The sequence below is a fragment of the Hydra viridissima genome, unplaced genomic scaffold, assembly GCF_058129835.1.
Source record: "Hydra viridissima isolate aposymbiotic clone 2 unplaced genomic scaffold, HvirCarnegie_v1 scaffold_9, whole genome shotgun sequence".
In the NCBI taxonomy this organism is placed as follows: Eukaryota; Metazoa; Cnidaria; class Hydrozoa; order Anthoathecata; family Hydridae; genus Hydra; species Hydra viridissima.
In genome coordinates, this window is record NW_028324308.1 from 5509299 (window position 1) to 5524343 (window position 15045).

Below are 15045 nucleotides of genomic sequence, written 5' to 3' on the forward strand. Positions count from 1 at the left end.
TCAGACTGTGAGAAGAAAAATTTGAAAGATAGTAGCAAGAACCTGAAAGGACAAAAAGAAGATCGAGGCTTTCTGCAAGATCGAAAAAGTCCAAGAGTGCAAACATTTTCTTGTAAATCACTATGTTTAAAGCAAGAAATAAGCTTCAAAAGAGAAAGGAAATAGAAGAAGGAAAGAGGAATGACGAAGCCAGAAAAAAGAGAGAATGGAGAAAATAAGCTGCTTTAATGCTAATATCGGTTTTGAACATGTTGACCTAAATGAGAAAACAGATCTTTTTTTTTTAAATCACTTTCACTGGATGGTGCTCTAAATTTTTATGCTTCGAAGACAGACGATCAGAGAAAATACAAACTTTATTTGCTTGTTTCCACAGGATGACAAAAATGTAGATCATATTTATAGAGATCATGTTTCTAGCGATATGAAAAAAGAAGAGTTTAAAAAGTTTTTGAGTTTAATTTTTCATTACATTATAAAAAGATGAGCAGCGAGCCACAGCGTGTGAAAAAAAAAGATTCATTTTGATAGATCATGTGGATCCAAAGGATCTAGTAAATGGAATGAATCGATCTTTTTTTTTTTAATAAAAATTTAGAGCACCATCCAGTGAAAGTGAATTGCAGATACGAAATATTCGCACAAAGCGACATTAAACTAATCGCCTAGCTCATCAGATAATAACTTTTATGTTTGGAATTAACCTTGAAAGTGGATTAGCATCGGTAAATTTGAGGGAAAGTATAAAATCCAAACTGGATTGTTTCAATCACAACCTGGTGATTTCAGAGTCAGTTAATAATGTCATCATGGAAATTCACAATAACAGCAAGTCAGACGTGATTATTAAAAAAGGAGAAAGTTTATGCTTTATGAATTTCATTATTTTCCAACAATTATTCCCCGTATACTTTTTGGCAATAACTTGTTATTATTCTTTTTGCTCTTACCAAAATTCCATGACAAATCAATATCGTCCATTTTTTTATTATCTTGAACAAAATGTACTGCGTCAAACTCAAAAAAAGAAACAGACGCGACTGGAGCAAACCCGTTGACAAGGTGGATAACGCCGCTTACCATCACGACCTTGCCTACAAATATTATACTTTTCAGCTAATAACACTAAAAAAACATTGACGTTTTAGATGAAATGGTAAACAACTACAACAACACAAAACATTCTTCCATGAAAATGACTCCAGTTGAAGCTAGCGATAAAAAGAATAAGAATATGGCCTGGCTAAACCTGAATGGAAAGTTGCAAGCAGAAAGACCTGAACCAAAATTTTCCATGGGTGATAAAATTAGGATTACTAAAAAAAATCTAATTTTGAAAAAGGATACACGCCGAGATGGACTGAAGATATTTTCACTGTATCCAGATTCATTCAACTCATGGGTTGATAATAAAGAACTGATTAGTTTGCGGTAATGCTTAGGTCTTTCAAACCCATATGAAATCAGCGCACAAACGCATGATAACGAACTTGCGATTAGTTTTATTCAATTTTTTTTCATACAATCGCACGATGATGATCATGCGATTGTATGAAAAAAAATTGAATAAAACTAAAAAAAAAAATCACATGAAAAAAAATTAAAATGACTTAAACAAATTTTCTTTTCTTATAAAAACGATGGAATTAACATCAGATGATTTTTATGACATTTTAATGGAAAGCGTTATCGAAGTTATGGATATATTTAAATTGAATGAAGATGCAATAAATTTTAGAAATAAAGAAATTCTTGAAATATTAGATGTGAAGTTTTTTGTAAATTGAGTAATTTAAATAAGGATTGTTAAAATAGACGCTTTTGTTATTTGTACCCACAGAAAATCCTGCACGACATGAAAAAAATTGAATCAAACTGAAAAAAAATCAAACTGAAAACGACGACGCGAAAAATTAAAAATATAAATTTTTTTAATTTCAGCCGCGTGCGAAACGGGGAAACAAAAAAATACTGCACGATGTGAAAATAAAATCATACACGGGGAAAAAAAAATTTATGGCTGGCTTACGGTTCATAAACGGAATAAATAATTTGTGGTTCGTTTCTGGTCGATGAGCCAGAATCGGCGATCCCAAGTAGTCGCCAATAGTTGAAACAATAATAGACAGGAAATCACATCTCTCGTCTCCAAGTTGTTAAAATTTAAACTAATATACCTCCAGTTTTGTTGAAGTAATTACTCTTGTCGCGAATAATGAACTTTATCTACTCTTGGTGCTCGGCATGGTCAAGGTCGCTACCCCCTGAGGAGAGATACTCCCGCCTACCCATTTCAGCCAAAATTCAATCCCGATAAGACACACTCATGCGCAGAATAAGTGAGTCGATAGGTGACGCAAGATCACCCGCCAGGGGCCGACCAAGATTGATTCTCAGCTAGGAAACCTTTAGTCTGATCAGGACTTTCAGTTTCGCTTAACTTATACATGTTACGAACATAATCACTTTAAATTAATAAAATAGATATTGTGGGTCAAGTTAAAAATATTGCAATTTGGCAAAAAATATTTCAATTTGGCAAAAAACATCAGCATCAAGCTAAGAATTGGTTTCTCACCTTATATTAGAATCAAATTTTTTATAAACGAGGTGTTTGCAAGAAAATGAATGATATGATGTGGAAAAAAGACAAATAAATTGTATGAAAAAAACATTTACTCCATGACGTTAGTCAACAATTCAGAAAACCTTTATTTTTTTTAATTTTATGTAGTTTTACTTTTCCTCAGCTAAAATGCCTGAGCGAAGGGTGGGATGTTCGACGCCTGCCTAAATCACCCCGTTTAACGTCTTGTTGACAGATGAAATCGTCAGTTCCGACAGATCTGCCGTAAGAAATTCTAGGATATCGAAAAAAACGAGCTAATGAAGGCAGAAAAAACGACAACAAATAAAAATCCAGATCCTCTTCCATACTTTAGCAGCTAAATGATGAGTTTCACGATACTACACTTGATCTGGGCCATTAGGACGAAAAGCGAAAACTTGGAATTTTAATATTTATTAATTCCTCCTCTATTCCAATACCAAGTCAATGAGCGGAATTAATAGGAATTTTATTAAACTAGATCTTAAGCTAATCTTTACCTCGCAAGCTTATGTTATAGCTATATGTTTATTATAGTTATATATAGCTTATGGCATACTTATACAAGATATGACATTACTTACATAATAATCATAGGGAAGTGCTTAGAAACCTATGATAATTACACTATAAATACAATTAGCTTCCAAGCATATCTCCATATAATTAACGCTTTGTATTTTTTAGTGTATTTACTTATAAGTATTATAAAATTCTAAATGGGCAAAAAAAGTTCAATTGTCAATACTCCTTTATTTTTTTAAACATAATTGATAAGCATTATAGCCAGTACGGAACTTAATACTTTTTAAATAAGATGGAGCCAGTGCATCTCAAATAAATGCTAGCAAGGATACAGAAAATATCTTAACAATTTAGCAAGTGTTATCTGACTTTAACTTTGTGATTTAGAAATAAAACCTTCTAAAAACTCATTAAAAAAATAAGGTTTGCCTCTTCCATAAAGCAAACTTACCACAGTAGGGTTATACTTTTTAATACAGCTAAAATTGACTAGAGTTTGTCAGGTAATGATTGTTTTTTAATGATAATACATCAATTTTAAAGTATATCAACATATTGAGCTATCTGCATGTTCTCTGTTACATTGGCTGTATATACACCAACTTACTAACTCAGTCTGCAGTCTTTTATTGTTTTAAAGCTTAATTTTTCGTAATAAATAAAGGTCTGTATGTGTAAATATCTGAATTAACCTCAAAACCTAAATCAGTTATATCAATAAGGCTCAATGCAGGTGAGTGATCTTAAACAGCGTTGATGGTTCGTCGCTAAAAAACAAAGCTGTAAATTCATTTTTGAACATTTTTAGATTTTACCGATGCAACCAATATAAAACATTTTTGCAAAGTTTCTAATGACACTTGTACAACGTTTTAAAAAGATCATTTTGCCGCCTGAGCTTTTTCATGATGAGGGTAAACTTATAAAGTTATGTTTGTATCGATAAATTTAAAAATCCTTTTTCAATAGTATATATCAAAACGTTTTTTCCCCTAGGATCATTTTATGTTTTAACATTAATAAACTAGTAAAAACTTCGTCATTTTGTAAATTTATGCAGTTCCAATGTGATACATCTATAGAACTTGAAGTATAAAGCATAATCGGATTAACTTGCTAAGCTTTCATATAAAAATGGAAAACTGATGAAAAGGTTTCCCGATGACTCAGTGGAATAAACAATATAGATGATAAATACAAAAAAGGTAATAACATACATAAGTAGGCTTATAAGTTATTTTTAAATTCCATTGACGGGATTCTTAGATAAAATTTTCAGGACTTTTTGGTACCCTGCTTAACCCTCTTTAGGTCTTTATGTAATCCCATTTAAAAAAAAAAACCAACTTTCCTCAAAACGGTTTTTTAACTCGAACTTTCAAATTGCAAAATGTCAGTTAGCAGAAATTTCTTAAAACTTACAGCAAACTAAAAAAGCCTTCTTATATCTCTATTTTGATAACAATAAAAATCTTTAAGTATTTTATTGGGATCAAAATGTCGCGATTAACAAAATGACTTCCATATGCCTCCTTTTTTCTACTGGAATTACTAGAAGTTTTAAATCACAACACCCTTTTTTCTAGAATAAACTAAATTTTCATCTGCTTTCTCATTTAAGTCAACATATTCAAAGTTGTTATTATTATTAATGCAGCTTATTTTCTCCATTCTCTCTTTTTACTGGCTTCCTCTTTCCTCTTTTCTTCTTCTATTTCCTTTCTCTTTTGAAGCTTTTTCTAGAAAGTTCAAAATAAATCAAAGAAATTTCTTGCTTTAAACATAGTGATTTACAAGAAAACGTTTGCACTCTTGGACTTTTTTAATCTTGCAGAAACCCTAGATCTTCTTTCCGTCCTTTCAGGTTCTTGCTGCTATCTTCAGATTTTTCTTCTCACAGTCTTACGAATTCATCTCAGCCTTACGAACAGTATTAAACAACTAAACTAGCTTCTTTATAAACTCATCCTTCTTTGTAAATGTTTTATTATGAATGTGACGCTTAGATCTTTCCAAATTCTTTTTTTCAGCGTCTAAAGCAACTAAAATTGTTTTAAACAAATAATCTTTTAAGTCTAAATAGTTCCGTTCAAGCTAAAATTAACAAATGATAACCATATTAAACACATGCCTTATGGGCTTATTTTTTAATCCCTTAATTATCACGGAACAATATTTTATCTAAAAAAGCGACTTACAAGCCAAAAGTACAGGGCTCAGTTATCTAAAAGTTTCCAGGGATCATTCTAACGCCTAAATTTACAATAAAAGAAATCATAGCATGTTCAAACATGATTTTCGTTTCTTTTTTTCTTTAACGGACTCTAATGTATAAATACATTTACATGCTCTAAACAATTTTTTTTTTTTTTTTAAATTGCCTTCAGGAATCTCCTATTTTTATCCATTAGCTTAAAAAAAAAATTTGATTGAGAGGGACGTAGAAGTAATTTGAAGACATGTTTAGGATTCGAAAATATTATTCAATTTTTGTGATTTTATTGCATATGGAAAAATCAATAGATTAAACTAACCTAACCCGCATATGGCTAATATAAGCATAAGTGGACATATGTAGCTGTACGATAGCACTTATAAAATTAGTACAATAGAAAGTCCGCTCATTAGTAGATGTTTTGTTACGTATTTGTTAAAGTGTGTAAAATTATGAACTCGATTGGCCTAGGAATATTTTGACAGCAAAGTTCTTTGAATTTGAAAAGTTTTGGCGATGTTCCCGAACAACTTTAAGTAAGTTATGTTTGCGTTCATGATTTTTTGTCAGCAATGAGTTGTAGTTCTAAATGAGTCTCACTCCTATTTTAGCGGAGTCATTAACTTCAGAGTCAACGCAGTTTGTTCTGCAGCAACATATTTGCTGTTCTCTCAAACTTATCGTTATTTAAAGTCTATAATAGTAAAAATAACACTTACGCAAATAACAGTTAATAGTTAATATTAAAAAAGTAAAAACGTTTCAAAACATTATTGTACCTGTTCTAACTCATCAAAAGCAACATCAGCTCTTTCTTTCATGGTGCTCTTTCTCCAGGGCTCTCTGAACAGGATGCTTTCTGGTCAAATGTAATTTCATGCCTGAGGTGTTGCTGTCTGCCAACATGCAAATTGCAGAACAATACTTGCATTTTGTATTAACAACTCGCTCTCCATCAGGTGCAGTACTAACTTCTTCCTCAGAGTGATTCGAAATTTCGGTCCTTGGCCTTGGTATCCTTCAAAATCTTGTTTAACTTAAATTTTAATACTAATTTAAAACAAAATTTTGATATGTTTTTTCAAAAAAAAAAATTTTCTCATTTTCCAGAAAGTTTATAAAAACGTTTTTAATAAAATTAGCGGTGGTATTTAAATAGACGGTATTTTAACTACATAACAAGTATTTATTGCAAATTAAAAACTGGTCTTACCTTAATTTTAATTGAATTAACCATAGTTGTTAAATTTATTTAAAAAAAAAAAACGTTTTTTAAAAAATGAATAATATTTGTTTCTATTTTAAAAAGTAAACAAACAGTTGAATTGTCCAACTAATCAGCAAAACTGCTTTTTACAATTTAATCTTAAAAATGGCATTGAAAAATAGGGGGTTTTTAACTTTTATCAACATTTTAGTCAATAGAACTAGAAAATAATTTGCAAAATAAGTAAAAATAATGATTTATCTTAACCCTTAGTTATATCTAACGCAAAATGTTGTAAAAAATTGAAAAGTCTCGACAAATATCGTCATGTACTTTTAAAGTGAAAAATAATATATCGTTTTAAATTAATAACGATAAAATACAGCAATGATATCTCTAATATCGAAACCCAAACGACATCTTATTGATTTTAAATCGAAATGTTTCGAACCATATCGAAACTCTTTATCGAAACCAAATATCGGTTAGTTGATAGATATTTCGATAACGATAGACGATTAATATACAGTTTAGTTATACATATCATATCTTAAGAACTATTTTAAATTTTTCTTGGTAATTAATCTTTATTAATCAATATGCTATTAATAAGTTCACACCATTTGTTGAAATCATAATATTGGTAGTTTGTCATTTTCAGAGCGACGTATTTATAAAAAGGTGAGCATTTAAAAATATGGTTGCATAAAGATTTTACAAAAAGCGAGTAAAAAACCATATTTCAGTGACATTTTTTTTGGCGCCTTAAGAAAATAAAAACTTCTTTTGCTTATGAACACTTAAATTTATTTTTAAATTCCATTAAAGGATTTCTTTGACGACAGCTTCAAAACTCATAGGAAGTTTTTTTAACCCTCCACTTTCGGCTTTCGACTTAAACCAATCCCATGTAAAAAAAAAAGAATTTTCCTCAAGACGGTTTTTCAATAAATTTTTACTAATTATTTAATGTTACTTAACAGAAATTTCTTACAACTTACAAAAAACTATAGGCCGTGTAATATTAAAACATTATAAGCAATTTTATTATTCCTCTATTCTGAAAGTAATAAAAATCATAAAGTATTTTATTGGGTTTAAAATATCGCAACTCGTCAAATATATCTTTTGAAATAAAAAAACATGGAATAATATAAGATCCTTAAAACTTGATTTTAGAGTTTTTGTCGTTAGCTTGCAACAACGGCAAGATTTGTGTGCTTATTACTTTCAGGCCCAAAGGTCTTTTAAAAATCCTTAGGCAAAATTAATTCCCTTTTTAATGATAGTACAAATAATTTACATTTAAGAAACCTAGGAAAGAGCTCCCATTTTAAAGGATTTACATTGAATCATTTCAAGTATAAAAAGTTTCAGTTTATCAAATAAAAAAACAACTCTCTGGTCCTAGAAGGTCAGAAAGAGGATCAGTATCGCCACCTACCACCTTATGTCGCATTACCTATTTTGTATGAATACAGCAATATTGCTTTACCTAGTTTGTATGGATATGGTATCTCTGACCTAGGAGTTTTGTATAACTGAAATACAACTCCAAGTCGAACATCTTCCAATAAGTCATCACTAATGAGACATACAACCACAAATCCCTCAGTCAGATGCCAGAAACGATTCTGCATTGAATTAAAGCATGCCCTAACAGAATAAGAGATTCTATGTACTGAATTATATCATCAATGGCTAGTAAGTCCTGAAATGGTGCAATGCCTACAATGAGGTCTTTAACAATCCAGGTTTGGTAGAATACTGAAACTAGTGTTGTGACCAAAACTAAAAGTTGTTATTAACTTAACTAAAAAAACCGTAACTAAAATTAGTCGACCAACTTCTTAGTCTAACTAAATTTAATCGACTAACTTCTTAGTATAACTAAATTTAGTCGACTAAAAAGCTGCCTCTACATACTGCTTGACATCTCTCACAAGAAATGCAGCCAGTATAGCTCTTTATACATTTTAAACCAAGCTAGTACATCACAGATAAATGCTAGTATGTACACATCAACTAGCAAACTCACTCTGCAGGCTTTTGTTGCTTTTAAGGAGATCAATATTGTTTAAAAAATCAAGCTCAGTTTCTATAATTCTATCTTTGTCAGTATCAGAATTAAACTCTTAACTTAAATCAGTTATATCAATGAGGCTGTATGTAGGTGAGTGATCTTTTATTGATGTATCATCGTGATCATGATAACTTTCAATTTTTTTATAGGTCTTTACCCTTGTTTGCTTATTCCATGATAAGTTTTTAAATAATTTTCAATACATACTTGTTTATATATATGTAAACATACATGGCCGCCGAGAGAGAAGGTGGGGGGGGAGGGGGGTTGGACGGGGAAGATTCCCGGGGCTCCGTGTGTTTACAAACAATTTTTCAAAGTAATTTTTAAAAGATTTAAACAGTTTTGACTTTTAAAAAATTTTATTAACTTTTATTTTTAATTTTCAATGACCAGAGCATCCTTCTTTTGGTCCTGGGTATATAATTGATCATAATAAGGGCCCCTTAAGAAAAATTCCCCAGGGCCCTAAATTTCTCTCGGCTACTATGTAAACATATGACAAAAAATCTTCCACTTACAAATTTATAGCCCATTTACAATTTTATAATACTTATAAATAAGGAAGCTACAAAATACAAATCATTAATTACGGAGATAATGTTAGGAAGCTAAGTATAATTATTATAAGTTTCCTCGCAGTAACTTATGATAGTTGCTTAAATAGTTAACTATTATAATTACCATAAGCTTTCTAGGCAAAACGCTAGATTATAATCTACTTTAGTTAATAAAATTCCAGCTTTCTGCCTTGTTGACTATATTCATGGGATTAATTCTTTTTTCTCGTCCAACTTATTCGTCTTTTCTCATTATCGTATCATTGATTTCCAGGCATTACCTGCTTCTTAAAAAGTTGAATTCTTACGTAAGCGCGCGAAACCAATACACAACATTTCGATTACATTTTTTGTTGAAATGCAACGTTCTTAACTTGCGCCACAAGTATCTTTGTTGAGAGTTTGAAATGGCATAACCAACCACCATTACATACCGAGTGCCTGAGATAGAGTTAGCATTGAGTTAAGATTTACTAACTATTGGTAGCTTCTTTAAGCTTTGTCAGCTCTATCTTATGGCACTGCAAACCGAAGTGGCAGACTCTCCATCACCCTCGCGTCCTGAACGCGAGAGTCTTCTGCCAATAACCCCTACACCTACACCATGCTCAGCAAGCAGGGCAAGGCAGGAGAAATTCCTCTTCTGGGGTTAGCCTCCTCTTAGCTAGCAATGCCGAGCTATCTCTGATTAGAAATGAAGTTGATATGCCTACCATACGGATTCAATCATTTATTCAAAGATATACTTAGACGTACTGGAAGTTAAACCACGTATTTTCAAATAAATGGGATACATAAAATATTTCTTTAGGAACTAATCTAGAGTGCTTCCTATTGACTTTCTATTTACCAATTTAGCACTAACTGAATTTTTAATAAAGTGCTTTTTTTTTTTTAAAAAAATTAATATTTATTCATTCCAATAAATATTTATGAGAACTTCACAGATATGTTTTATTTTTTATGATAGTTGAGCAGAGTACTTCTCCTGTCTAGCCTCATTGTTGGTGCGCGACATTTGCTAAATAACTGTTCTCAGATAGTATTTCTGCAAAACTTTTTTTATTTTTAGGTTATTTTCCTGTCTCTTCCACTTGTGATTGCAACTAATGAAGCTACTGAGTACTTCTAAAGTGATAAAAAATGAGCAAAGATTCTATTAAAAAACCATATAAATAACGCATTAGTAAGATAACCAATACCTTTAGAAAACAAGTAACCAAAATACAAATGACCCAGGTAATAAATTTTAACTATTGAAACTTCACTTTACACAACCATTGAAATCTGACCATGTTTTAGTAATTTCTTAGGTCCCTCATCATCATCATCATCATCATCATCATCATCATCATCATCATCATCATCATCATCATCATCATCATCATCATCATCATCATCATCATCATCATCATCATCATCATCATCATCATCATCATCTTCCTCCTCCTCATCATCATTATTATTGTTATAATTTTTATTATTACTATTATCATTATGATTATTATTACTATTGTTATTATTGTTATGATTTTTATTATTACCAATAACTATCATTATTATTATTATTATCATTACCATCATTGTTATTTTTATTACTATAACTATTATTTTTACTATTATTACTCTTATACTATTATAATACTATTATTATTACTTTTATTATATATTATATCTTCTTCAGATATTTGAAGATGAAGAGGTTAATAAATAGGAAAAAACAGAAAAGCTTGTTTCTTTACTTGTGCAACTTTTTAAAGACTTTTTAACTTAGTCTGCAAAAAGATATCTAAAATGCATTCAATATACAATCCCTAAAAAAAATAATAATTTGCTTTTTTTTTCCCAGTAGTTGCCTTAATATTTTTGAAAGTTTACTTTTTATATAAGCAATAATCTCTTGGGTGGAATCAGACACCAGCGAAAGAGGCAGACTGGAATCCTAAGAAAAATAGTCTTGACTGTAAATAAACTACTTTGCAATATTCTATTTACAAAAAAACTCAATACATGCAAATTATCAGTTAAACACGCTAGAACGAAAATAAACATTCAGGTGCTATAGAAAAGCTAACATTGTCAGATAAACTACTAAAAAGTCATATATTATTCTGCTTCATGATAAACCATTACTGATTAGTTCCTCTTCTTTTTTTAGGGCTTGGCTCAAGAGCACTCCTTGATCTTTCCTCTTTTAAAAAGTTTGGATATCAAAGAGATTTGTTTAACTATTTATGAAATACTTAAACCTGGTCAAATGCTAAAACTACTCACAATGAATCTTGAAGATCATCGTTTTGATTTATTATGCTCAACAATAAAATAAAATGGAGAAACTGCCTCTTCTGTCTCTGAATCTGTTAATATTTCTATTGAAAAGAGATAATTATTATTAGTGAAGTAAGACAAAGAATCACACATTCAATTTTGCTTTTAATAACAAATTGATTAATCACAGGTATATTCAACAGGATAAAATTTTGTCAATAATATCAATTTAAGAAAATTTTCAATTTTATATGAACCCAATTTAACAATATAAAATAAAGTATAAGACCCCAATAAAAAAAGCATTTTATTAAGATATAAAGAGAGCTATAAAGTAAACAAGAACTCAAAGCATGAACACCTTTTTCAGTGAATAATCCATTCAAACAAAATCATATTACAATTACCTAGGTTTTGTGTTATACTTTTAGCATTGGACTTATTCATAGGGAGTGGAGGTCAGACACATTGACTTTCTGTTACAATAACAAAAGTATTAAAATACTTAGAGTGTAAAACTTTTCTTAGAGAAATAGTTCATTTAGATGAATGCTCTGTTTATATCGACCAAAAATTAAATTCAGGTTTTCACAATCATTAGAGTGCTACAATAAAACAAATGAATATTGATAACAAGAAATCTTTTTCCTATTACCAATCAAAATTATTTTTTTAAATCATAATTACTACTATTGTTTTTACTATTGTTATTATCATTACTATTATTATTATTATACTACTATTATTGTTATTATTACTATTACTGCTACTATTAATATTGTTATTATTATTACCATTATCATTATTATTATTATTGTTACTATCATTATCATTATTATTATTATTATGATTATTATTATTATCATTATTATTATTATTATTATCATTATTATTATTACTTTTATTATTATTATTATTATTATTATTATTATTATTATTATTATTATTATTATTATTATTATTATTATTATTATTATTATTATTATTAATATTATTAATATTATTATTATTATTATTATTATTATTATTATTATTATTATTATTATTATTATTATTATTATTATTATTATTATTATTATTATTATTATTATTATTACAATCATTTAAATAATTATCATCTTTTTTCATGAGAACTTCATTTTATTTGAATATGTTACTTGCAGATTCTTTTATTGTACAAGTCTTTAGGTCTTTTAATATTTACTTGCAAAAATGTACACAAAATGCGTACATATACTTATATATATATATATATATATATATATATATATATATATATATATATATATATATATATATATATAAATTTATATAAATAATATATATATATATATATATATATATATATATATATATATATATATATATATATATATATATATATATATATATATATATTATATAAATAAATAAAATTACAGATGCCTGTCAAGTTCATGTAATAAGGAAAAGAGGGCATAAACAGTTTTATGCGGCAAAATCAAAACTTTACAAATCAAATCTGCTGTTGACACAATCTTCTCAGTTTTTTAATTTATTACCATATCAGGGATAAACGTAATGCTCAAACCCTTTGAATCTATTGGTTTGTATTACAAACTTTGCATTTTTGTAATTTTAAGTATTGTACACTTACATGTTTTCTCATCAACCATTTCTTTTAAAAAACAAATTTTTTTGTTTTTCATCAAAAAGCAACTAGCTAATGGTTGTGTTGAATACTTATACTTCTTATGTTTTTAAATATTTTTTGGATGAGATAACTCAAACTATTGTTTTCTATGTGCAGCTTGAGCAACTGGGTTTCTTAAATTTTTTATTGACTGTGGTTGCAAATATTTTTCAAATGGGAAAGTTGATATGCTTTTTAAAGAACACTGCATACTTACTGCATCTTCATGTAAATGAGTTAAACTGTGAATATTGTACACTAAAAATAAGGGTGCATAAAAATTAGATGATTGTTTTGCAAAAAAAACTTTTTAGGAAAAAAAACAATTTAGAAGCAAAGTCAAGATATGTGTTCCTAATTTGATTATCTGTTTGTAATAAAATAGACATAGCAACATGAAGACATAAAAAATGCACAAACATGACTGATGAAACAATACTCTTTTTAGTACAATTGGACCAATCTATAAAAGAAACATATAGAATTCTGTTGCTTTCCAGCATTTTTGTTCTTTTAGTGAATGAGGTTGGCATGCAAATTCAGATGGCAATGTTCCATAATATGAGGCTATTGTATTAGATAGCTCCTCCCTTAAGGGATAAGAAAATCTACACTCCAATGGACCTGAAGTTAGAAAAAATGAAAATTTTTTTGTAACACCAAGGCAGATTACATGCATATAGTCTAGAATGAACGTTGAAACAATCGGAATATCCAATTCACACAAGGAAGGGGGTTTCTTTTGATTTTAGGGTATCCAATGTTCCTAAAAGTACTTTCATCACGCAAGACATGTGGCTCTTTGCTTTCAAACACAATCTGCTAAGAATAATGTCCCAACAATTGTGCATCTCTCACAGCCATATTTTAAAGTGTGATCAACAACACATTTATAAAAGAACATCCTGGTGCATCACATATAAGTGATGATATACTAAAAGTATGATTTTTAACATTAATCGAAAAAACATCAAAAACCAGCCAAAAGTTCTTTCGCTTCTTTAATAAAATTAGCCAAAATAAAATTACTGCTTCTGGTTTACCTTTACCACTATACAAAATGATCATGAATACATTGTTTTCCCAGCACAATCCAAGTATCGACCAAATTAAATTCTGCGTTTGCGTTCCGAAATAAAAACTCACACGCAAACTCAAACGCATTTGAAGCAATTTATTGCGTTTACTGACGTAAACGTAAACGCAATTTACGCAAATAATTACGTTACGCACGCATTTAATACGCAACTTACACATATAAAATGCGTTTAAAAACGTAACTCAAACTCAACTTACGCGTATAAATGCGTTTGCAAACGTAACTGAAACGGAACGTACGCATATATATATATATATATATATATATATATATATATATATATATATATATATATATATATATATATATATATATATATATATATATATATATCAGGCGCGGATCCAAGAATTTGTAACTGTGTGGCCAAATTTTATTTTCACGGTTGAAGATACGTTAAAAAATAGATATTTTAATATTTTTTTCACGGCATTTATTGATTGAATAAAACGTCGGTAACGTATAATAAGAACCGTTGTGGCTATGGCAGGAATCTCTATGGCCAAAATCCGTAAATTACGGCAAACAAATTTAAATTTTTAGGAATATTCCTTAAGCGAAAAAACCCAAAACTAACATGGCTGCCGTTAAATTTAAACTATGTGGCCATTGCCACAATGGCCACCCCTTAGATCTGCGCCTGTATATATATATATATATATATATATATATATATATATATATATATATATATATATATATATATATATATATATATATATATATATATATATATATATATATATATATATATATATATATATATATGCGTACATTTTGAAACTAATATTCGCCATTTTGAAACTAA

The 15045-nt window shown here is 29.0% G+C and overlaps 1 protein-coding gene across 3 annotated transcripts; it reads right to left on the minus strand.

Moving 5' to 3' along the window:
- Positions 1–9041: 9041 nt before the first annotated feature.
- Positions 9042–14450, minus strand: LOC149883711 (uncharacterized). 3 transcript variants are annotated; one of them, XR_016456062.1, is made up of 4 exons: positions 14182–14450; positions 13356–13396; positions 11473–11567; positions 9042–10326 (listed from the first exon to the last, which is right to left on the minus strand). XR_016456062.1 is itself a non-coding variant. In XM_090099213.1 (4 exons), the coding sequence occupies exon 4, from the start codon at positions 10780–10782 to the stop codon at positions 10468–10470; it is 315 nt and encodes a 104-aa protein (XP_089955339.1). In that variant the 5' UTR covers positions 10783–11140; positions 11473–11567; positions 13356–13396; positions 14182–14450; the 3' UTR covers positions 10339–10467. The 3 variants fall into 3 exon arrangements, 2 of the variants coding, with proteins under 2 accessions (XP_089955339.1, XP_089955340.1); XM_090099213.1 differs by lacking the exon at positions 9042–10326 and adding an exon at positions 10339–11140; XM_090099214.1 differs by lacking the exons at positions 9042–10326; positions 13356–13396 and adding an exon at positions 10339–11140.
- Between the last annotated feature and the right edge of the window lie 595 nt (positions 14451–15045).